Genomic DNA, 25,611 nt, shown 5'->3' with positions numbered 1-25,611 from the left:
TCCTCCCCTCGCTGGGATAGCAGAGCTCGCAAGGGGAACGCGCTAGCAGCGAGATTCGGAGCCAGCATGAACCGCCTGTCGTCAGCAGGGGGAGCTGCTGCTACAGCAACCCAGCTACAGTCCCTTTCTTCCCTTTAATTCACCTTACAGTAGTTCTGTGGCCATGAACCCTTGGCACGGTGGCATTTGCCAGGCTGTCCTCCACACCAGTGCTCAGGGCAGTTGGTAGACGACAAGCCTAGCCCTGTTTGTTTCACTGCATGCTAGGGGCCTGATCCGAACCCCTCTGAAGTCAATGGCAGGTCCTCCAGGGACTTCAGAGGACTTTGCATCAGCTTCCTAGGCCCCCTCCTTCCCTGTGCATCAGCAGAATTTTGATGTGCATGGTGCAGCTGCCGTGAGAAGAGTCAGGTGGGAGGTAGAGTGCTGAAAAGCTATGGCAAAGTAGCAGCATATGTGGTTAGGGTCCTACCAAATTCACAGCCGTGAAAAAAGCATTATGGACCGTGAAATCCGATCTTCCCCCATTAAATCTGGCTATTGTAGAGACTAGATTTCACGGAGCTGGTCAGCCGGAGAGCAGCGGCTGCTGGCTGGGAGCCCACCTCTGAAGGCAGCATCACTGCCAGCAGCAGTGTGGAAGTGAGGGTGGCATGGTATGGGGGGGTTGTCAACATGGAGGGGGGGCTGGCATTACGGGTGGGCAAGTGGGTGACCGCCCAGGGCCCCATGCTCAAGGGGGCACCATGGTCAGTGTCTCTCACACACACACAATGCGACTGTGCGCTGAGCTCCAACTGCTAGTCCTGGCCAGACGGGGGAGGGACAGGACTTTCTCTTCTCCTGCACAGGCCACTTCCAGGGCCAGGTCAGACCCACCTCCAGGATCCTCCCCTGGCTTCAGGAAGCTCCATGGATATTGGCCAGGCGCCCAGCTCTGAAGGCAGCAGCACAGGAGTCAGGGTGGCAAGACTGCAGCCCTCCTACAATAGCCTTGCGACAACCCCTTCGCCCCCGCCCGTGAAAGTTCAGATTTAAATATCAGAAACCATGAAATTTACGATTTTAAAAATCCCCTGACCATGAAATTGACCAAAATGGACCTGAATTTGGTAGGGCTCTAATTATGGTGATTGGGTATTCTAGCTGGTCTAGAGAGATCTTGCATCTTGATATGTGGCTTTGTGTGAATCAGTTTCGCTAGGTTCCTATGTAACAAATAGTACCTACAGTGCAGGCATGTGAACTCCCTGTTCCAAGTAAAATGGACTGTGTTTAGCACATTCAAGTATACACTACCCCCTCTGTGGAGTTTATCTCCATAGAGGGATAACTCAGTGGTTTGAGCATTGGCCTGCTTAAACCCAGGGTTGTGAGTTCAATCCTTGAGGGGGCCATTTAGGGATCGGGGGCAAAAATCTGTCTGGGGATTGGTCCTGCTTTGAGCAGGGGGTTGAATTAGATGACCTCCTGAGGTCCCTTCCAATCCTGATATTCTATGAAATAAACTGATTTCACCATGTGTACAATGATCTTGTTAAATAGACACTAGGAGTGGCGCAACCTGCCTACGGTTTGATACAATCTGATGGAGAATGGCCCCGGGAGATATTTAGAGATTTTTTGTCGGGGGAGGGAAGAGGCAATGTGGGAGGCAGGTGATTTGAATCTAATATCAAATAACCCCATTGAATAGCTGCATCCTCACTGGTATAGTGTAGAGGTTATGATTATTGCTGGCTGGGAAACTTTTCCTTTCCCCTGAAAATGTTGAGATTCCAGACATTTTCCCATTCTGCACTGGGACAAAACTGAGACCAAAAAAAGAGGGAGGGGAAAAAACCTACACAAACACCCCTCCCCATCTCAAAATATCCAGTAGTCTGTGGTTTGGGGCACTCACCTGGGAAGGGGAACTCATGTTCCAGTCTTTGCTCTGAGTCAGATAGAACAGGGACCTGTATCTGGGTTCTCCAATCTCAGCCGAGTGCCCAACCCCCAGCCTATTGGCTGTTCTGGGATCTCAGGGTGGGGTTTTTATGTGAAAATTTTTCAAAAAAAATGTATTGAAAAATTCCCAACCAGTTCTAATTATGCTGAATTGATTAAGTTGACAACAGTTGGACAGCTGGTGGGCCGATACCACCGCCTATCATGCTGACTAATAGTGTCTCATTGTTTCCTTGTCCCCCCTTTCTGTCTGTATCCATCTGTCCTCTTGTTTTATACTTAGATTGTAATCCCCTTGGGGGCAGGGAGAGTCTGTTTGTTCAGTGTTTGTACATCACCTAGCACAATGGGACCCGGGCCCATCCCTGGGTTCCTAGGTGCTGCAGTTATACAAATTTTGTTACAAATTATGCATTTTTGCATTAGAGACTTAATGTTTGTGTCTCGTTTGGTTTTTTACAGCTCCTGTATCCAGCTAAGATCTGAACTGCTGCTGAAATAAAAAACCAAAAAAAACCCAAAAAACTACACAACAAAAAAAACCCACACATTAAAATTTGGAGTTTATTCTCTGTTTGCATGCCTGTGTGTATGTATAAACTTCAAACCGTTTATCACTTATAGCAGGGCAGACAAAACGCCCTGGGACAGTGTTCATGTGAGGAATTATGTAAGGACACTGGACTCATCTTTATATTTACAGCTGCTTAAATATTTATTTTAAACCCTTGACATCAAAAATTAAATATTTTTTTAAATATTTCACAGCCGAAAGAAGTGATTTCTTGTTTAGTTGTATCGTTCTCTCTCTATTTTAAGCTCACAAACGCTTCAGTCTGGAATCTATGTCTACACAGCAAAAACAAAGCAATGGCGGCGAGTCTGAGAGCCTGGGTCAACTGACTTGGGTTTGAGCTATGGAGCTAAAAATAGCAGTGTAGATGTTTCTGCTCGGGCTGGAGCCCAGGCTCTGAGACCCTCCCCGCTTTCCGGGTTGCAAAGCCCAGCTCAGGTGGAGCGTCCACGCTGTTATTTTTAGCCCCAGAGCACAAGCCTGAGTCAGCTTATCTAGGCTCTGAGACATGCTGCTGTGGAGGGGTTTTTTTTTTTGCAATGTAGATGTACCCTTGTATGCTTTGTAGTGCACCTAGCACAGTTCTGGGAATCGCACAAAAGCAACCCTGATTATTCTGAAGGAAACTTTCTGGCCTGAAGTAGCGTAATTTGCCTCCCAGGTTTCATTTTTTTATGGTTGGTTTGCATTTTGAAGGAATTGAATCAGCATCTGTGGGTATGGGAGGATGTTGAGTGCCAGCTAATATCACCAACTCCAAGCATTCCTAACTCACAGGACAAGCTCCAAAAAATCATGAGATTGGCTTAAAAATTGCAAGTTTTTAAAAAACAGTAACTGCTGTCCAAGGTCACCCTGCAGGCCAGTGGCAGAGAAAGGTGACCCTTTGCCGTGTCCTGGGCTTCATGGTATGAGTTCAGCTCAGTCCCTTGAGTAGCACAGCAGAAGTGGGTTTACAAGAGGGTTTTAAATGCAGAGAGGAAGAGGTCACAGAGGCTGGACCATGCACAGGGGGCAGTGTGGAAGAAGGCATGGAGATGTTTGAGAGAAACTGACACGTGTGGGCGGATGATGCTGGCATCGCTGCCAGAGCAGAGGTGGCAGTGGTGACGGGCCAGGGAAGCAGGGTGGGGCAGAGTTCTGCCAAGCTTTGGAGGCGGTGAGAAGCTTGAATATGATGTGGTAGCAGAGGGGGAGCCAGGGGAGGGGTTCAAACAGTTGATTAACGAGCAGCATTTTGTGTGGACCAGTGGGGGACCTGTGGGTGTCTGGGAGGCCGGAGGCAAAAGGGGTGCAGCTGGTGATGGACTAGAGGAGAGCTAATAGGGCTCTACCCTCTCACTTTTAGGATTCCTGCAGAGCACAATTTCCAGAACGCTGGGATCAGGCTGCTCCACCCTCTCGACATGCCCTGGCGAAGGCTGCACTGTGCCAAGGGAACAGGAGGGCTTGCTGCTCTGTTCAGGCACAATCACAGGCTGGGACCACTGCCAGAGGGCTAGAGCCTTCTGCTAGGTTTCGCTGCCCCGTTAACCTCCAAACTTGGATCAAAAAGGGGCACGTGCCCAGGACTCTAAGCAGCCCCAGCTTTATCTGCCTCCAAACAAAACCTTGCCAAATCCCTCCGCCCATCGATCCAGCACTGTTTACTGACACAACGGGGCAAGGTCCAGTCGCCCCCTGGCCTTTTCATGTATTGCCCCAGAAAGGAACATTCCCAGGGAATTCTCTCAGCCTTGGTCCCATTTCGGGCTCCTTATCACAGGCCAGTGTTGGGCTGCTCCCACATCCTGTATGGCTAAGGAGTCTGCATTCTTTAAGGTGAACAGCTTCCTGTTCTGACAGCCTGGAGTTCTGGCTTTCTCCACAGGCCAGAGGCAATGAAATACAAGTGGGCCAGGCACTGTTTGGTCACAGCCAAATGGGCCGAACTCCATCTCAGCTTATCCCTTTCACCAGGGACAGGGTCAGTGGGAGTGGAGACTGCAGACCAATCGGACTCTCCAGGAAGAAAGCAGGAGGCTCTGTGTAGGTGCTTGGGGGATGGGAGGAGTTGCATTTAGCACTGACGATGTAACACATCCACTGGTATCAAGCCTCTGTTGGAGGAGGGAGAGGGAGAGAGACACTAGTCTCTTCCATCAAATACCCCGGTAAGCTAGGGGGACGTTCCCTGAACTGGGGAGGTGATAGCCATGAGTTCAGATCTCACCTCTGCTGACTGGTGTGTGTTCCCTTCCACCCTTATTGATCAAGGCCAGGCATCCAAGTATGAGCTACAGTTCCATTTCACAGTTGTTAGAGTGATTACACCAGGTCACTGCATGCACTGTCGGGAATAAGAACCCGCTAACATAAGATATCCAATTCTTAGCTGCTCCATCACACTGCCTTTCAGGTAGGATAACAAAAGCACGTTCTGCCTCTAACCAATAAGCTACCCTCTTCTCCCCAAACCAAGGCTGGAACCCAGGATTCCTGATGTCCATGATGATCCTGACGTCTAACACAATTTGTGTCCCCCTCTGAAGGAGTGTCGAGTCCTCCTTTAGTTGTTGAACTCAAGAGTCCTAAGCTAGGGGTCTGATAGGCCAGGCTTCAAACCTTGCTGTCAAGGATATTGGTTAAAGTCTCTTATTCACAGTATCGTGAGTCTCACCATAACATTGCAAGTGTTGACAACTCTGTCAGCACCCATGAGGTGAAAGGCCTATGTTAAGTGAAGGAAGCCCATACTCTGAAACCCCTTCATGACCCTAATAAAAGTAAGACTTTGCTCTGTGTGGACACCTGAGTTTATTACCCACCTGCTCAGCTATAAGATGAATTCCCCTCACAAGTTGGGTTGTGGCCTGCTTTTCGGGGCAGTAGCAGCAGTACCATGATTCTGGGGGGAGACATAGTCATGGGTGAAGAATCATGGCCACACACACAATAAAAGAGAAACTGTTCTACAGCATGTTGCTGTGTTACAAATAAACCCCCCCACGGGGAGAGCTCTATGCTGTGGGGTTTGGCTGCTGTGGAGAAATGACCAGCCCTTTTGGAAGCAGCCTGGCTGGTCCAGAACCTCTGATATGGACTAAGACTATGAGTTTAGCATGATTTTTCCAGGGCCTTGTATCGCTCTATCCGAAATGGATTTCCTACGTTGAGTGTGATTGCGTCCATTGAGCGCAGATGGTGTGGGCTATGTGGCTGATGTCTAGTGGGAAGGAGAGGAGCCCATTAGGGGCTAAAGTCATTGGTGCCTGGTGACTTTCAGAATATCCACTAGTTTTTGATAGCTAACCCCTGGCAACCCCTAAACTGTCTGGATCCCATCTGTGGCCCCTGAAGGACATTCTGAGCTGGGTAGGTACAACATGAGCTGGGAGTACAGACTGGTATGGAGAGCTCTATAACAATTCAGTCCTTGGGTAAGGGGGAAGAGAACATCTGAAGCCTTTCTGCTGTGTTTGTGTTAAATTACATACAAGGTGCACAGTCTAAGCCGGTGACAGTGGGTTGCTTTCCATTTCTGTAGCAGGGTGATGCGCCCTTGCTACCACCAGCTGATGAGGGGTATCTGTGGTGTTGTGGTTTTAGATTTTACAGTAGGCACCTCTGCAGTATAAAATAAAATCGCTCCTGGCAGAATTCCGTCCCTGGAGTAAAATTGACATCAAAGTCCTCTTCACAATGCTCTGCCTAGTGTAGGGATTCTTCTACGTGGGCTCCTTCTTCTGGCTCTGATCCCGTGTGCCTCCCTCGACCCCACATGGGTTTCTCTCTTTCTGTTTCATATTTTGATGTTAGATTTTCTCATTCATGCTCAGCATGCCTGCAACAGCTACATGCCTGTGTTCTCTAAGGGAACAAACTCTTTCCATGACTAAATGAGTTTTTGCAGCCTATGAGACTGCGGATTTAGGGGATTTTGTGCTGTTTGTGCAGTGATATACAAAGTGGGTTTGGACACAATAAACAGCTGTGGAATCTGACAACACATAACACTAGGATCTGATTAATGACAGGATCCTTTTTATTTTAAGAATTCAGTTTGTTCCATTTTTGTGACTATGTGTTCCCCTCTTTCTCTTTGCTTGCAGACATAGGGCATGGTCCCAGCTCATTCCTCTTGATCGGATTTTCACCTTGATAAAGACTTTACTGCTCTTCAGTAGCAACACAAAGGTGACAAGGAATATCAGACTTTCAATTGGCTCCATGTGGAATGTCAGGGGTTCTGTTCAGCTTTTGGAATCCTATTGTACAAATGGAGAGTCACGCAATCGCTGTGATTTTCTTTGAACCTGTGACGGGCTGGGTCACAGAGACCCCCTTGTGAACTGCCACCTGATGTGCTGAGACTATCTCTGAGCCCGTTTTCCCTGGCAGCTTGGGACTTCTGTACCCTGTCTTGTTGAGCCAGACACGCTAGCCTGCTGCAAACACAGACCCAGATCTGAACCACGTCCCCCAAAAGCTGCAAACTTAACTGAAAACGGCTTAGAAAGTGCTCCTGTCTCTAGCACCCAGATACCCAGTTCCCAATGAGATTCAAACCCTAAATAAATCCGTTTTACTCTGTATAAAGCTTATACAGGGTAAACTCATAAATTGTTCACCCTCTATAACACTGATAGAGAGATATGCACAGCTGTTTGCTCCCCCAGATATTAATTACTTGCTCTGGGTTAATTAATAAGTAAAAAGTGATTTTATTAAATATAAAAAGTAGGATTTAAGTGGTTCCAAGTAATAACAGACAGAACAAAGTAAATTACCAAGCAAAATAAAACAAAAACACACAAGTCTAAACCTAATACAGTAAGAAACTAAATGCAGGTAAATCTCACCCTCGGAGATGTTCCAATAAGCTTCTTTCACAGACTAGACTCCTTCCTAGTCTGGGCCCAATCCTTTCCCCTGTCACAGTCCTTGTTCCAGCTCAGGTGGTAACTAAGGGATTTCTCATGACTGGCCGCCCCCTCTGTTCTGTTTCACCCCCTTTTATAGCTTTGGCACAGGGCAGGAATCTTTTGTCTCTCTGGGTCCCCACCCCTCCTTCTAAATGGAAAAGCACCGGGTTTAAGATGGATTTCAGTACCAGGTGACATGGTGACATGTCCTGTGAGACCCCAGCCTCCATTCTTCCCGGTCTGACTCACAGGAAGGCTTGCAAGTAAACATAGCCATCCACAGTCAATTGTCCTAGTTGGGAGCCATCAGTATTCCAAACCACCATTAATGGCCCACACTTTGCATAATTACAATAGGACCTCAGAGTTATATTTCATATTTCTAGTTTCAGATACAAGAACGATACAGTTATACAAATAGGATGACCACACTCAGTAGATTATAAGCTTTGTAATGATACTATAAGCTTTGTAATGATACCTTACAAGAGACCTTTTGCATGAAGCATATCCCAGTTACATTATATTCACACTCATTAGCATATTTTCATAAAATCATATGGAGTGCAACGTCACATAGGGGCTCTGTTCAGCTTTCGGAAACCTATTGTACAAATGGAGAGTCACGCAATCGCTGTGATTTTCTTTGAACCTGTGTGTTAGCTTGTTTGTGAAAGAGAAGGAATAATAGCAGAGTCATTAGGACCAGATTCTGTGTCCAGTGACGTTCATGGAAAGACTGTCCATTGAGATCAATGGGATTGAATCAAGCCCACAGCCAGATATGCTGAGAACATGCCTTTGTTAATTGTTAGCCTAACTGCTGAAAAGTAGGTAAAGGTTTATGAATTGATACAATGACCTTTGATATAAAGGTCTGTTTAAAAAAGATATGAGAAGGAGCTAGACCAACTGACTTAATTTAAACACAAATGGTCGTCCGATCTCACAGAAAGACTGTGTTAAGATTATGACTGGTGAACAAGAGGAGCAGAGGATTGGAAATCAATGAACCAAAATCGGTGTGTTGGAAATTAAGCCTGCTTGGTGGACAAAATAATGAGTGGCTGGATTATTCCACCCATCGCCTCTTTGGGGACCATTAAAGAGACTTTAGAGGGGAGACTAAACCTTACTGACATCACCGCAGCTGCAGTGGAAGGATTGTTGCCTGCCTGATACCACACATTGATACTCCAGTAGGGATGCTTGACCATCAGTGCTGCAAAAGCGAGGACCTCAAACTGATACATGTGAGATCCTGCTCTGTCTTCCCCTCCCTTGTGTACTTCTTTTTGCCCCCCTATCTTCCTCCTGTGTTATCTCTCTCGGCTTTTCACCTGATGCCGGGCAGGTTGGTGAGACGAGAGACAGCCCATCCAGCATTTCCCAGTCTGAGAAGGAGCAGTGATTGAGAGGGACTGAGCAGACCAACCAGATGATGCCCCTGACCCAGAAGGTGAGCCAGGGTCCAGGGCAACAGCTGTCATGGCCAACCTGCCAGCATCCATCTGTGCCTGGCCAGCCACTCTGTATCCCAAGAACATCAACAAAAGCTGAATTTCCCCCAGCTTTACTGTCCTATCTCTTCTCTCCCTGTGTGTGTCCCCGATTTGTCTAAAGCAGGAAAGTGATGATTATTCCCTATTCAGAATTGAACAACAGCACTAACCCTTTCTTCCCCACCAAGAAGCACTGTTAGACTGACTGAATAAGAGACTTTAGCCAATATCCACTGTCTCCAAAAAGGGACCTTGCTAGGTTTTGATTGTTTGTTTTGCATAAACAGTCAATTTCAGTGCTCTTTACTTCCTGTGGATTATTTTCCTTTTGTGTGTTTCAATCAATAAACTTCTGCCCTGTGGCATGAATTGAATTATGTATTTGCCATGGCATTAAGCAGGCTGAGTTCTCTGCATACCAAACCATTGACCTTTTTTAACACTGTTTAATATTGGACAGTGATTGGGTGTTAACACCTTTAGCCCATATATTCCATCTAACTTAATATAGCAGGGCTTAGGAGGAGAGCTAATAGATGGTCCATAAACCTGAACTGGAACTGTTGGAGAAAAACAGAGTTTTTACTTTTAGGTTGGGTGCAGCAAGTTAGATACTTTATTATTTTTAGCAATTGCGTGGAGGGAGAGAGCAAAACCGGTTTTTTTTTTAGATAAACAATTACAGCAAGCATTTATACCTTTTGTTATAAACAATAATGGGCAACAGCTGCATTTTGTTTATACATAGGTTATTTTGATTTTTTTTTTATCAATTTAAACTATAGTTTACAGTTTATACTTATTTAACTTAAGGTTGCAACAACTTTTTACCCAGTTTTTTTTTACTTGCCTAACACAATTTTTGCTTTTACAAATTTTGTGTTATTAGGGTTACAGCTAGCCTGACTTTTGCTTACATAAAAATATGAAATTTCCTTTAAATTTCTGTTAGTTTTTTTTTTTACTTTTACAAGGACTTCTTGGTCAGATTAACTTTCCCTGCTCAGGAGAGATCCAGGATGGGAATAATTGGCAACACTGCAGATCATATCTCTTTAGTTCGGTGCCTAGCTTTAGTCAGGACCCCACTTCCAATTGCTAACAAGTTGGGCCTGTAACCAGTGCAGCGTGGAAAAGACCAGTGTTGTCTACAACTTCCAGGCCTCATAAGCACCCTTGATATAATTGCTTGGGTCCTACCACTGAAGAGATTTAGTTTGGGCTACATGAAAGTCACTTGCAATGTACCACTAAATTGGTAGCTGTTTTAAACTCTGTTTGTTAGGTGCTCGTTCTGTCTCTTGAAAAACAATGAGTAGGACGAGAAAGCTGCATTGGCAATTAGAGCTTACCTTTGTTAATGAATAGAGAAATGTAAACACAGTTGTTTGAATACGGTGGATTATGTTCACGTTCCCTATGGACATAGTGACAAAGGAACATCTAAACAAAACGAGCTGTATTACAGCTGAGCATAAAAAAAGAACTGGATCTTTACAGACACTTTCATTTGGAAAAGTGGTTGATTTTTTTATTCAAATAAGCCAGGTATCTGCTGCCAAGCAAAAATAATCCATGATGCTCATCCAATTTAAGTATGCATTCTTTTGCCTTTTATGTCTAGGATGTCCCTACATTAACCATAGGGCTTCCAACTGGAGGGGTTATTGTCCCAGAACAGGTCAGGGTTTGGATGCTACTCATTGAAAAGCTATATAGGAGCTAGGTATTGTTCATACTCCAGGTAAGGATTATTCTTTTAGCTTCAGGTGATAGGACTTGAATGGCACAGGACACTATTTTGCATACTAAGGCACAATTTAAACACCTTTGTGTGGTGGGGGGCTTTGTCATCAGTAAGCATGAATAATGTCCTGCCCCCTTAAGGCCCAAACATAAATAGAGAAGGGCTTCCATCAGTCAAAGTCCAAAGCAAAATTGTAAAGCATGGCTCATTCCTGCTGGGGCTGGGGAGCAAAGAAGAAGACCTCACCTCTGGTTCTCTTCTCAGCAACAGGGCTCTTTCTAGACAGCTTTCCTTCCTGACTCACTGCTGGAATAAGTTCCCAGCTTCCCACAGCACCTCCCTCGGTGCTATGAAGAGGGAGGGTGGGGGGTGGAGGGAAAGAATAAATTTTCCCCAGCTCCATCTCTAAATAGAGTCGATCTCCTTCCTGACCCATTACCTGCTTCAGCCAAAAGAAAACTATAATAAATTAGGTATTGGGTGTGGAGTTCCTAGAATCTAGCAATGAGAAGTGAAAGCCAGGGGGCCCCAGCTATGTGGCTGTTGCCTGTGATCCTTCCTTGTTGTTTTCAAAGTCTGTAGTATTAGAGACAGAATGTATCTACACCAGATTAGATAAAGGGTGATTGGCAAGACTTGAAATAAATGAAAATAAATCCTTACACAAACTCTAACTAAAGGCCATTCCTGTCTATTAGATTGTATCTGATTTTATAGCTTTAGTACATGGCCCATTCTTTTCAGAAGTGGGTGACCTTGCTGTCAGTGAGGTAGGTCAACATATGGTCTTATGACAGCAGAATGTGATCCCTAGTTGATTCTCCCCCTTTATCGGTGCTTGTCAATTACTAAGTTACTTTCCCCAGTCACTTGCCTATGACTTACCTGGGCTTAGGGTGACCAGATGTCCCGATTTTATAGGGACAGTCCCGATTTTGGGGTCTTTTTCTTATATAGGCTCCTATTACCCCCCACCCCTTGTCCTGATTTTTCACACTTGCTGTCTGGTCACCCTACCTGGGTTAAGCCAGCTCTTTCTGGCCTAACTCAGGGGGCAAGCCCCTGTGGAAGAAAGCATGCTTGGAGCAGAGTTGTGATGGTGCAAAGTGCTCACAACCCTTGTTTCAGCAGGGGCGCTGCAGCCAGCATGCTTGCAAATTGAAATGGGGCTGGTCAGGGTGCACAAGCAGCCATACATTTTACAGCCCTTCTTTTGTTGTAAACATCATGGAACTCCATTGGAGGAAGGAAGGGGTGATGTCATTGCCACTCCCCAAACTGGTGATTCCTGTGACCTGAGAGCTTTCAAGCCTGATGTTTAAACCACTGATTCTTTCTCACCTTGGCCAGGCCTTTGAGGTGGAGCAGTACCCTTAAAAGAGTTTGGGGCTTTGCCAGCCTGGTGTTAGGAATTTATGTATTTTTTATTATTATTCTCAGAGTGCAAAGCATCATAAAGTCACATCACAGTGAACACAACGCAGGGGAGTCATTGGCCAACGATCTTTCTCCATGTTTTGCTGTCTTCACACAGCCTAGAGAAGGGTGCCACACCACATCCCGCCCAGTTAGCCACATCATCAAACCACACTCGCTGTGGGCTTCCCTGGCACCAGTCATTGGTAGGGAGAGAATGTAACATAGTCCCCTAACGGAATGGTTCTCAACCTCTTCCATAGCATGACCTCCTTGTCTATATTGGGACACCCCCGGCCCCCATGACTTGCCTTCCCATTTAGCAATAGGGAATGGCAGGGTGGTCGGGACCTTCATCTCCAGGTCGAGAACCTCTGCCCTGACTCTTCCTCTTAGCCTGTCTGTGTCTGGCTGGGCTATAACTGTGGAGTGAAAGTAAATGCTCCACCCTCCCATTATTCCCTGTTCCTTTAATGTTAAAGAGAACTGCACACAGCCACTGGTGGCTAAATAGATTCCAAATTCTTTGCAAATCAGATATGGCTCATTAAACATACGGTGCTGGGTGTCACCGTAACTCCCATCAGCTGGAAGCCCTGTAAATTATTAGCATTGCATCTTCTGTGGGGGGACTAGGCCCGTGAGTAGCCCTGTTTATCAAGGAAAAGCAGCATGAGAATCCCATCTGCTGTGATGCCGCTGCTTCCCAGCCCGGCTGACACACATTTGTCCATTTTGTAAACTTCACGGTACATTCTCCCCTGGCTGTTTGTCACTTGATGTTCTTTCATGTGAACAGGGCTTCCTTGTATGCTTAGTGGTCAGAGTATGCCCCTGCAACCGTCATGGACAAGTTCAACTACAGTTATTTCCCGGCTCACAACTGAGGCTTTAAATTTGGTAACACAAAACCTTCAGTAAGACTTTGTGCTCCCCCCACAAACACTGCACGCTGAACATGTACACCCGTGTTAGTGCTGAACATTTGCTAATGCTGCCGACCCTGCGATTAAAGGTTTGCATTCTGCTGGGAGGGGGATTGATGTGTTATGTGTTTATGGCGCTGTTGGAAATGGCTTGTGAAGAGGCTGCAGGGTCTGTCAGTGTCCGTGGTGGACCTAAGCTGTGTGGGTGTTAGGGTACAATTAGAAGGTGTCCTATAACTTGGCAAGTCATTGCTTTTAAGGCTTTTGGCTAGAAGGATGTCACACTCACCTATACTATATATCACCAACTGGATGAACTAATGCACTTTGCCTTTCTCCTGTCAGGCATGTTCCTCTTTGTACTCCGGTCCCATCACACCCACACCCAGGAGTCTTTCTCCTGCGCCTGGTCAGGTTGTATCAGTCACACTCCACCTTCAAATCCCTCAAAACTCCCCTTTGCTGTGAGGCCAGGAGGCCTACAAAAAACTTGACAGTAGTTAGGCTGCTGGTGTGTGATGACCACTGCCTATCACCAACATTGTCTCCTTCTGTTCCCCCATTTGCCTGAATCCATCCATTATACTTGATTGGGGCAGGGACTATCTTTGCCTTCTGAGTTGGTACAACGCCTAGCACAATGGGATCCTGGTCCATGACAGAGGCCTCTAGCAGGTCTACTATAATAATACTAACAAACCTTGGGGGTCACTCAGTTATCAGGGCAAGATTCACAGCAGGAAGGGGGTTGATGTACTGTGTGCAGTTGCTTGTGCTGTTCATTTCTCATTCTCTCTTCCTCCTCCCAGTGTCTGAGGGACTCAGAATTCGGGGGCAAGAGGACTTTTCTCTATTGTCAGCTGGCCTCTGCTTCCCAAAGCAGAATTTTCCCTCCACTCAATGCACAATTAACCTATGGAACTCCTCGCCAGGGGATGTTGTGATGGCCAAAAGTACAACTGGGTTAAAAAAAGGAGATAAATTCATTGAGGAGAGGACTGTTAGCCAAGATGGTGAGCAATGCAATGCCATGCTCAGGGTGACTCTCCTAAACCTCTGCCGGCAGAGGAAGAGGGGGGAGGATTCCTTTAACTACCCAGTTCTGCACACTCCCCCTGAAGCTCTGGTACTGGCCACTACTGGAGACAGCAGAGGGGGCTAGATGGACCATTACTCTTACCCCCCTGGGGCACCTCTTATTTTCTTATTCTCCAGATTTTCCTTTTATCCCGGTGTGGCTGTTGCTCCGATTGGGAGACTGCAACCAGGGCAGGCCTGACCCCCAGCAGCATCCCTTGGTTCCAGCTTATCCTAGAAGCCTTGGGCTGGTGGGGGATCTTTTGCCCACAAAAGCGGGTGGGTCATAAATGTTCTGGGCCCCTATTTCCCCGCCCCTGCACCCCACGTGGAGTTAGCAGCAGGAGCCGAGGGGGAAGAAGCCAGGGAACAACCTGAAGTGGCGAGGGGCGGGCTGTGCCCGGATCCCGGGGCGGGGCGGGGCAGGCGCTGAGCCCCGGGCCGGCGCTGCAGAGGGAGACGGGGAGCGCCCGGAGGGCGATGGAGGGGGAGCCCCCGGGTCCCGGGGAGCAGGCGCTACAGGAGTTCCAGGCCCTGGTGGAGCTGGTCGGGGGGAAGCCAGAGGTGCTGCTGGTCGGGGAGGTGCTGGAAGGGGGGGAGACCCGGGCGCTGCTGGGGGCTTTTGCCCAGGAGCTCTTCGGGGAGCAGCCCGGGGACCAGGCGGGCAGCGGGGGGACGCCGGGGGAGCGGCCCGGGGACCAGGCGGGCAGCGGGGGGACGCCGGGGGAGCGGCCCGGGGACCCGGTGGGCAGCGGGGGGACGCCGGGGGAGCAGCCCGGGGACCAGGCGGGCAGCGGGGGGAAGCCAGGGGAGCAGCCCGGGGGGAAGCCGGGGGAGCGGCCCGGGGGCCCGGCGGGCGGCGGGGAGAAGCCGGGGGAGCGGCCCGGGGGCCCGGCGGGCGGCGGGGGGAAGCCGCCTCCCCAGGTCCGGGTGTGCCTCGGCCCCGGCGGCGCCGGCCGGGAGATCCGCTCCCCGCTCATCTTCCTGCTGTGCCGGGCCGGCTCCTTGCAGCCGCGGCGAGCCCGGGCCCGTCTGCGGGAGATCGCGCGGGACCTGCGGAGCCGGCTGCCCCGGGGCCCGCCGGCCGCCCTGGTGGGGGTGATCGTGCAGCCCGGCCCCGGCGAGGAGGAGGCGGCGGCGGCGCTGCTGGAGACGCTGCTGGGCGAGGTCTTCCAGGAGCACCGGGCCGGGCTGCAGGACACGGTGCAAGCGGCAGCTTACAGCCCCGGCTGCCCGGACGGGACTCTGGAGGTCAGGAGAGCCGCCTGCCGAGCCTTGCGAGCGGCCCTGCAGCACCGAGCAGGTACGGGGGCGGGGAGAGATCATGCTTGGGGCGTCGGTTTCTTTCTTGCTTCTGGTTGCCATTTGCTGCCCCATTCCCCTGTCTGCGTCAGCACCGGTTGACATCCACTAGCGCTGATTCTGCCTTCCCCACCAGCCCCCAGCCTCTTGCAGATGACACAGTGGGGCAGACACCCATGGCTGGGAGGCGGTGGGTCTCCCTGGACACGCATCAGTACTTGGGTGGGGGTAAGGGAAGCAAAAGGCCCTGGGATTTGCAAGGGGAATGTGGCTCCCTGAGTTGGAATTGGGCAAGCGCCCCAGAGCCAACCCCAAGTTCCTTCAGTGAACGCCCTGGGAATGATCCCATGCCAGTAGCACAGCTTTCCTTGCTGGGGCATTGGTTCAGAAGAAACAGTGTCACCTGCATAGCCCCAGGTGCCCCTGTTTTACGGTATCCCGGAGGGTTTCCCAGCCCAATACTGACCCATCCTGACTGCTCAGTTCTTAGGTCTGATGGGATCACAGCACAAGACAGGACTGCGGGTATAAATGTATTATAATAATTCATAGCTGTGAGGAACACCGCTGGCTACAGCTGATTGGTGCTATGGTCTTGAACCCACTTCTGTCTCAGCAGCATGATCTTGGGCCTTGGCACAAGTTGTTCTGGGTTTACTAGACCGGTATAATTAAAGCAGTACAAGTGTGGATGCAGGTCGTGTCTACAAAGGGAGCCTTACCAGTATAGGTCTACTGCTATGTTATACCAGCAGGGCGCTCCTAGTCCGGATGCGGATTATACCGGCATGTAACGATGCTGCCTTTGGTAGGACACAACTGAGAGTATCGATTCAGGACAAATTGCTTAGAGCAGGGCAGTTACAGCCCAAAGCTGGGTGTCTTTATTATTAAGGCACCAAACCAGCCAGAGAGACTTTGGCTTTACCCCACTGGCAAACCATAAGTCACACAAGCAATTCCCTTAGACCAGGGGTGGCCAACCCGTGGCTCTGGAGCCGTTCAGAGGTTAATATGCAGCTCCTTACCTAGGCACGGATTCTGGGGCTGGAGCTAGAGATGCTAACTTTCCAATGTGCTGGGGGGTGCTCACTGCTCAACCCCCTGTTCTGCCCCAAGCCCTGTCCCCACTCCACCCCTTCCCCCGAGCCTGCCATGCCCTCGCTCCTCCCCCTTCCCCCCCATAGCCTCCTGCGCTTGTGAAATAGCTGATTGTGGTGGGCGGGGGGGGGGGGGGAGGTTTGCGAGAGGAAGTGCTGATTGTTGGGGGCTGGTGGGAGGCACTGGGGAGGGGATGGGGGGCTGCTGACGTATTACTGCGGCTCTTTGGCAATGTACATTGGTAAATTCTGGATCATTCTCAGGCTTAGGTTGACCACCCCTGCCTTAGACATTGCAGTTTCCCAGTATTGCCACCAGCACTGCTCCTTATGGGGACGACTGGTTATGAAAACCAACACCCCAATAAAAGAAAAAAGGTTCTCCCAATCCCAAAGGACCAAGCCCCAGACCCGGGTCAAATGATAACTTAAATCTTACCCCAAATACACACTTATAGCCAATTCTTATTAACTAAACTAAAATTTATTGAAAAAGAAAAGAGAGAGTGTGTTGGTTAAAAGATCAATATACAGACAGACTTAAATTCAATTCTTGAGGTTCAGCTAGTTGCCAAAAGTCCTTTTAGAAATAGTCCACAGGTTATAGTCCAATGTCCATATTCAGGGTGACTCGGGTCAGTGACTGGGGATCTCAATTCTTATGGCTTAGGGTTTCCCCTTCTTGAAACTCAAAGCAGATCTGAGATGAAGAAAGATTTTTCATACCCAGGGTTTTTATACATTTCCAGCAGCCTCTTGGCCTGAGAAAACAATAGGCTTAACTTTGTCTCCCAAACATCCTGGCAATTAGCACAGGGTAATTTATCCATTAAACAGTTCAGATACAGGTTACCACAAGCTTCAAAGAGACATAGAGACAATAATACTATTTCCCCACTCAAGTGTCTTCCTAAATGTTAATACTCCTTTTTTGATCTTTGAATCAAAGCCATAGTAATAGACTTGACTTGTTTGCTTACATCACAAGACCTGAGCAAACAGCTCCCCTTCTATCTCTAACAATGCAGGCTGCATTTCAAAGCGCTGTTCATTTACAGATCTTCCTAACTAGTCTTTAAAGTTCGGCCACGGGTCAGGTCAGTCTGGGAGGTAATTAACTCTTTCTGGCCCTGTCACCTTTCAATTAGCTATTATATTACACTCAGAACGTCACATGGCGTAACTGTGCTTTTCCTGGTGCAGCGTTTTCCAGCCGCTCACACTCTGGGTCTCCTGGAGCGAAACAAGCAGCATGCTCAGAAGCTTGGTGTTGCCAATATAACTGCATCTACTCCAAGGGCTTTTGCCTGCACAGCTGCATCAGTCACAAATGATGTCTTATCACACCCTTGACCAAAGTAGCTAGGCTGGCCGAAGTCTGTAGTGTACATGTAGCCACGTTTACATTAGTATAAAGATTCCGGTATAGTTTATTCCTGTAAGCAGAATAAGCTTTACACATATAACTACATCCCCCTTAGGGGCGATACAGGTCAAAACACTTTGCTAGATGATCATACCCCTAACTGGTGTAGTTATACCAGTACCTCATCTGCGTGTTTATGTGCAAACAAATGGCAGTTCAACCCCTCCTCCACACCCCTGGAGCTCCCATCCCTTTTTGACAGTACTTGTCTTAGGCCTGGGCTACAGTAGCGGGGGGGTGGTGGTGGTGGTGTGTGTTTGAACTAAGCTACGCAACTTCAACGATGCTATTCGCGTAGCTGAAGTCGAAGTATCTTAGTTCAACTTACCTGGCCGTCCTCACGGCGGCGAGTCGAGTGCCACGGCTCCCCCGTCGACTCCGCTTACTCCTCCTGCCGAGGTGGAGTACGGGCGTCGATTAGTGGATCGATTTATCGCGTCCAGACGAGACGCGATAAATCGATCCCCGATACATCGAACACTACCCGCCGGATCGGCGGGTAGTATAGACGTACCCTCAGTCTGTCCTGTTTTCTCTCTCCCCCTCGCTTTCACTGCTTTCCCCACATGCTTGGATCCCATCCAAAGGCTCCTCCCTGCCCCTCTTGCCCTAAGGGCCCTGCAGCCATAGGTGCTGGAACTAGGGATGCTGTTTCACCCCCCAGCTTGAAGTGGTTTCCATCGTATACAGGGTTTACAGTTGGTTCAATGGCTCTCAGCACCCCTGCTATACTAACTGTCCAGCATCCCTGCCTGCAGCTGTCCTCAAATGCATTTTCCTCAGACCCTCTCCAGATCCATAGGGCCCCAGCCAGGATTCATAGGCTCCCCAGAGGCGGCAGCCCCACTTCAGCCCCTGTAGTCCCCCCTCAGAGGACCTACCTCTTCACCCTCCCCTTGCCCTTAGTGCTTTTATTTTCCCCTTTGGCCCAGTTGGCTCCTTCCCATGGTGAAACCTATGGGGTTGGGGCAGAGGGGCAGAAAAGCTCCCTTGCTGAGTTTCCTGACAAGGCCTCTCAGCTTCCCTGGGTCAGGAGCCAGCTGCATGGCTGCTGCCGTGGGGAAGGGGAGACATTTGCAGGGTTTGGGGTTGGGTTGTGTGGTGTTTGCCTTTCGCCCCCCTGTTCCCACTCCAGTGCATACAGGAGGAGACGCTCAGTGACATCCCTGTTCCTGGGTGTTTCCTACCCACGTCTCAGAGCCCTGCTCCCTGATGGTATTTCTTGGCTTCTCCTCATGTCCCTGTTGTTTGCCCTCCTTGTCCTGTCTCCAGTTTCTTTTCTCCGGCTGGTGGAGCTGCCAGGCCTTCGCCCCCTGCTGGCTCTGTCATTAGCTGCACATGCAACGGCTCAGACCCAGCTCGCTGACACGGGACCCTCTGCCCCCACAAGCCTTGGGAACACTGGCCTGGCTGCCCCCCTTCTGCGCTCCACAGAACCGTATTGGGCTGACGTTCTGTATCTTCTGTCACAAGGGGCCTGATCCTCATCCCTATGTTCCCCTTTGCCCCGGTAACTTCACAGAACTGGTCTCACGCAGTTGCAGGTGAAACTTCCGTTAGGGATGTACCCAGACTGGGACGTTGGATCCCGCACCCCAGGAACCTGGGGTGTCAGAGAGATCCAGCAGTGAGATTTGGAGCCAGATCTGAAATTCACGACGCGGCCTGTCTCTATCCAGATGGAATCAGAAGCAATCCGATTACTCTCCCCTTTCCCTGAAGTCCAGGTCTGAATGAATCCGGCCACGATCTTCGTGGTTCAGGTGCTATCTCTCTAATGAGCCGACCTGGAACCCTGAATCTGCACTTTGGGGAAGCTTGGATCTGATCCCGGCCTAGTCCCTTCACCCCTTTCAAGCCCATACTGCCCCCTTCTGGTGCTCCAAGGCTAGTGGCAGTTGCAACCTTTGCACCTGTGACTTTGTACTGAGGCAGGAACACACAGCTTTTCCATCCCTCACTTCCATGTGCCTGACACTGCTCTCCTTCGCCCATCTCTCTCCCATCAAGGGAATCCTGCTGGGGTCTCGGCATCTGCTTCACACCCTCTTCTTTAAGTCACTCTCCCAAGTGCCCCAGAACCCTCTGGATCCTTTCGGTTCCAACATCCCACTAGAACAGCAGCAGAGATGGAAAAACATATCCCTCTGTGCGTTATCATGTTGCCCTAGCAGCTTTGCTTTGATGCTAGGGCAACTGGTGCTTGTGGATTCTCACAAATATTGATAGACACCCCCCCCCTTGCTCTTAATTCTGGCAGTGGTGGGAATAATCTGGCAGGTAGCAAAGAAGAGAGCAGCATCTCTAGGAGCCTTCAGTGGGTGCTTCCGAAGGCCTGTTTGCATAGGGCCCCGGGCCGTACGCTCATGTTTTAGGTGTCTGGAGGATGCTTGTCACTGCAGCTGGCCTGCCTAAGCCCCCCCAGGGGGATGATAGTTTTAAACTGATGCATGTGATAACAACAAAGTACCGATCCTACAACCCATACCCGTGCTAGTAGCCCTAGTGAGCTTACTCGTGTACATGAGGAGAATTCACAGGAGTCAGGACTTCAGGGGTTGGCCCTAACTGCTTTCACCACCAATACAATGGGGAATAGTATTTTTAAACTTGTGCGAGGGATGAACAGCAGTGATTTGAGCCTGTTGCAGTGTTATGAGGGCATGCCATGTCTACCTGGGAAAGTTACATTGTTATAAATAAGGTGTGAATTTAAACTGCTGGAATTATACTGGTATAACTCCCAGTATGGGCGGGGGCATGCTTATTCTGGAATAAGTGTGTTTGGTTCATGTCATTTGGGAAGGGGTGTAAGCTACGCTGAAAAAAGCCACTCTTATGCAGGAGTATAACTATACCAGTATTACTAGTACAACTTTCCTGTGTCGACAAGCCTTTGCCTTTCCCCTTTCATCTCAGTTTTGCTCTGCAGCTTTCTACTATTCAAGCCATGCCACCACCCAGCTTCTCACAGTGCAGACCTGAACTACAGCACCCCTTTGCTATTCTGGTCCCACACCTCTCTTGAACTTAGGGTCTGTAGTGTAGATGCAGCGTATGCTGATGGAAAGTGTTTTCTCGATCACTCGATAATTGTCCTGTTCTGTTCATTCCCTCTGAAGCATCTGGCACTGGCCACTGTTGGATGACAAGATACTGGGATAGATGGACCATTGGTCAGACCCAATATGGCTGTTCTTATGTTCCTGCTGATGTAGGAACACCCTCCTTCTCCCCCCCTCCCCCTCAAAACCCCCCCAATAACAACAACCCACTTCCCCAACAACCTGACATTAGCTATGGTGACAGAAGCACTTTGCACTGGTGGTTTTGTTGGCATAGCTGTGTTGGTCACACCCCTGACCAATGCAGCAACATTGGTAACAGTTTTAAGTGCAGACCAAGTCAGATGTGGATGGAGACAATGGATATCCACTTACACTTACGGCCTTAACTAGCTCGTGCACCCAAGCGTTAAGAGGGGAAATGCTAGTGTGCTAACCTGCTTTCCCTGAGCATGACATTCATCTATGTTCACTAGGGACTAAAAGGGGGGAACAGTCATGTTGTAAAAATTATTTTATTGAGGGATTTGTTTTGTTGGTCAAGAGGATCACTTTGTGCAGCTTAATGTTGCATAAGATTGATTGCCTTAGTAAGGAGAGTCACTGCTAAAGCGGCTGATAACTTAAGTTTCTTGGAGATAAGGTTTGATTGGTGGATGAGATATTGCATATCTTAGGATTTGGGGATACCCGATTGCTGCAATAATCTGTTTGTTACGTGAGGCTGTGTGAGAGTAAAACTACCCTGTCTAATACCCTAGTATTTTACAAAAACAACGAGGAGTCCTTGTGGCACCTTAGAGACTAACAAATTTATTTGGGCATAAGCTTCCGTGGACTATAACCCACTTCATCAGATGCATGGAGTGGAAAATACAGTAGCAGGTATAAATATACAGCACATGAAAAGATGGGAGTTGCCTTACCAAGTGGGGGGTCAGTGCTAACGAGGCCAATTCAATTAGGGTAGATGTGGCCCATTTCCAACAGTTGACAAGAAGGGGCTCTGGTACCCAGAAGTCACCTACTACAGGACAGGCCCAACAAAGAAAGTAACAGAACGCCACTAGCCGTCACCTACAGCCCCCAGCTAAAACCTCTCCAGCGCATCATCAAGGATCTACAACCTATCCTGAAGGACGATCCCTCACTCTCACAGACCTTGTGAGACGGGCCAGTCCTTGCTTACAGACAGCCCCCCAATAGTCTTGACTCCTGTGAATTAGCCCACGAAAGCTTATGCCCAAATAAATTTGTTAGTTTCTAAGGTGCCACAAGGACTCCTCTTGTTTTTGCTGATACAGACTAACACGGCTACCCCTCTGAAACCTAGTATTTTACAGTAATGGCTTGAGATCTAATAGTAACTCACCTTCCACTGGAGTGTTCTTTTCCTTATGCAGATTCTACGGCATTGTCAAGTACAATACAAATCTATTTCCAGCAGGTCTCCCTGGGAGGGGAGAACTAGTCAATCAATAGGAAGCAATAATATAAGTGTCTGGGGCCGAGGCCCTGACGCAGGATGTGAGGTTTCTGCCTGCCTTCTCTCTTCATTTATGTTTTAGTTCTCACAGCTGCTCTGTGTGTGTGCACGAGCAAATCTGTGCCAGCTTCCTTGCTGTGCTTCCTGAGGCTGCCAACAGTCCTCTCATTGAAGCAAATACAAAACTCATCCAAACCCAACTGTTAGTGAAAATCATTAAGGAAATTCTTGGCAGCAAGAAAGCATGGACAAATAGTTAGTGCTTATTCTGAATGTGTCCACTCTAGGTAAGAATTTCCACCAGGGGAGGAATGGATTTCTGGGTACCGTTTAATGATTTCACATGGTGAGTTCTATCTAGAGGTCCAAATTTCCAACACCCCAAGGTTGAGGAGCATGGGGTACCACTGTCTGCCAGCAGGGAACAGCTGTACTATACGTGACCCAGAATAAGGCAGGTCCCCCTATTGCCAGCAAGGACTTGAGAAAGCCCTGTCTCTTGCTGATAACTCCCCGTGCTCTTATATTTCCAAGGTGGGGAGGAGAGAGAGAAGCGGAGGTTCCCCTCCCTCCTGCGGTGCGTCCCCTGGGGCAGGAGGAGCCGGAGAAGAGGCCGATCGGCTAATGCTGCCAACAACCTTCATGAGGGTATGCTCAGCTCCCTTGAGGTGCTTGTGTTCTCCACACGTCCAGCAGTGGGCTCCTAGCAGGACAGTTGTATCTTATGATGTGCGGCAACCGTGTTTTTTTTCCCCGGCAGCATTCCCAGATCTTTCCAGTCTAAGGAATGGTCGATCGGGAGAAGCCTTGGAACCTGAATCTCCCCTATGATGATGCCGAGTGCTCCCACTAAGCCACAAGGTCTGGCCTATGGTCCTTTTCTAGTGAAACCCCAGCAGGCTTTGATTCCCAAGCCTAATGTGGGCTGGCTTCCTTAGGGAGAACATCTTCTCAGTATGCACGGGCTGATGCATCAGTACTAACTGCTCCTGGAATCTATCCTCTGGTGGCAGCACATATAACACCATAGGCACAGCCATCCCCACAACATCCAAATGCTGAGAGACAATCCCTGTAGCATGTTGGCTGGGATGTTTCTTTTAGTGTTGTCTTGCCCTGGTATTTTATGAGCACATTGCTGGGTCCCTCTATCTGCCTGTGCTCACTGCAGTGGCCTGCACGCAGTGTTGGTTGTAATGTGGCAGTGGAGTGGCAATGGATTTGCCAGAACATGTCTGAACTACAAATCGCTAACTGGGCCGCACCACTCGCAGCACTTTGAAGATGCTAATTGCTGTGCATGGCAGCTACCGGCACAGCCCCAAGGCAGGCACCCCCTGCTATATGTGCATCTGTACCCTCCTGGACTTCTAAACTCACACCCACCCCTGTTCTGCCCACCCGCTTTTTTCAGTCTCTCACCGTCTCACCACCATGAATGTTCCAGTTCTCTCTCGCCCTGCTGGGTCTGACTCATTACCTCTCCCATCCCTTGTCTTTATTGCAGTAGCAAAGGACCCTGTGTTGGTAGGTGCTTTGCCAGCATCTCTTAGGTGTTTTATCTGGTCCAATTAAAACTCAGTGGGCCCAGTTCTCTCTTTATTTACACACGTAGTGTCACTGAAGTCAGTGGACTTCTATGGGTGTAGCTGAAACTTGGTCTACACTTAAGTTTTCCTGGCAAAGTGATGTCATTTAAGAGTGTGAAAAAATTCACACCTCTAACTGACATAGCTGTGCTGGCAAAAGCCCTAGTGTAGATGCAGTTATACTGCCAACGGGGCCCTTTTGCTGGTATAGATGATTTATTTTGTTCACCAAACTGGTGTAAACTATACCAGCTAAAGAACTCTTTTGCTGGTATAAGCTGCATCTCCACTAGGAAGGGTTGCTGGTATAACTATGCCACTGTCTAGTGTAGACAAGGCCGGACACAGAACGTATCCCTCTTTCTAAATAATGACTTAGAGCCCTACTCCAGATCACTCTTGAGGTTCTTTGGAAATGCAGGTTCAAATACTGTTCCCGCAATTCTTGCATTTCCCAGCAATGATCCCGTTTCTGCAGGGGCACCGTTGGCCAGAGGCTACAGACTGCTTCGGGAGGAGTCCTGAATAATACCTTTATTCATAGTAAATGTATCTTTTGCCTTGCTAATTTCCAAACTGATCCATGACCAATGGTGAGGAGGACACCCCATGTGGAGAACCCTCTTGTTATAATAATTCGTTATGTGACAGGGGTGCAACTGGGGGCTTCAGCTTAAACAGGAGCCTACGTGGGCAAATCACTGAAATGCCCAGTTTGTGAAACGTTTGGTACAGAAAGGGCATTTGCTCCATTGAAAATTGTGGTGGCAAGAAAATCCAGTCCAATAAACATTCAAGGCCCTGGTCCTGCAATTGATTTCAGGCAGACGGACCCTCTTGCCCGTGTGGAGTCCAATGGAAGTTGATGAGGCATTGCACGGGAATGGGGGTTGTCTGTGTGGATCAGATTCCAGGATTGGGACCCAGAGCTCCTTACCCACGAGCGGGCGAGGTGAGTCACCTTCTGGTGTTAGTTTAAAATCCTGTATGCTGCCAGAATGCCCAAAATTGGAGCCGATTATGAAAAGCCTCCAATTTATGGTTCATTTATTGCTTAAACCTTGATCCTTAATTAAAAATGAGTCACAATTTGCATAAAATGAGAGTGTTGAAAACCGGGACTCCTGTATGCATCTTCCTCAGTGACCGTGCTGTGTCTCCCTTTCCCTGCTCCTTGTAGGTGGCCTGCAGGACCCCGAGGAGGGAGTGGCTCTGACAGGCATGTCACTTAACGGAAACCGTGAAGAAGCAAGCAGAGGCACAGGTGCTTAAAGCTGCTGGATGGCGTCAAGGCACCACCCTTGCTGATTTGCTCTTATAGCATGAGGACGACGGGCTGAATTCACCCAGGTGATCTTCTGGAAAGGGGACATGGAAGCCATCATGCAGCTCTTGGGAAAAGCTACTACCTTCTGTAGCAACAAATAATGTCCGAACCAGATAACCGTCCTGCTCCCACCCCACCATTGCTGCAGCAAAACCCAGAGGGGGGTCATGTTCTACTACCCGGTAGAGTTAATTTGTAGATGCTAAAATGGACTATGGGC

At 48.9% G+C, this 25,611-nt stretch overlaps 1 protein-coding gene across 1 annotated transcript; it reads left to right on the top strand.

Moving 5' to 3' along the window:
* Positions 1 to 675: 675 nt before the first annotated feature.
* C9H2orf72 (chromosome 9 C2orf72 homolog) lies at positions 676 to 25,336 on the top strand. The gene is given in 6 exon segments (XM_065411441.1): positions 676 to 749; positions 14,373 to 14,508; positions 14,511 to 14,854; positions 14,963 to 15,399; positions 23,010 to 23,123; positions 25,245 to 25,336. Coding segments are annotated over 6 exon segments (1,197 nt in total).
* Positions 25,337 to 25,611: the final 275 nt, after the last annotated feature.

Source organism: Emys orbicularis, chromosome 9 (assembly GCF_028017835.1).
Source record: "Emys orbicularis isolate rEmyOrb1 chromosome 9, rEmyOrb1.hap1, whole genome shotgun sequence".
Classification (NCBI taxonomy): domain Eukaryota; kingdom Metazoa; phylum Chordata; order Testudines; family Emydidae; genus Emys; species Emys orbicularis.
Note: the sequence above shows the minus strand (reverse complement) of the source record. Positions and strands in the feature narration are given on the sequence as shown.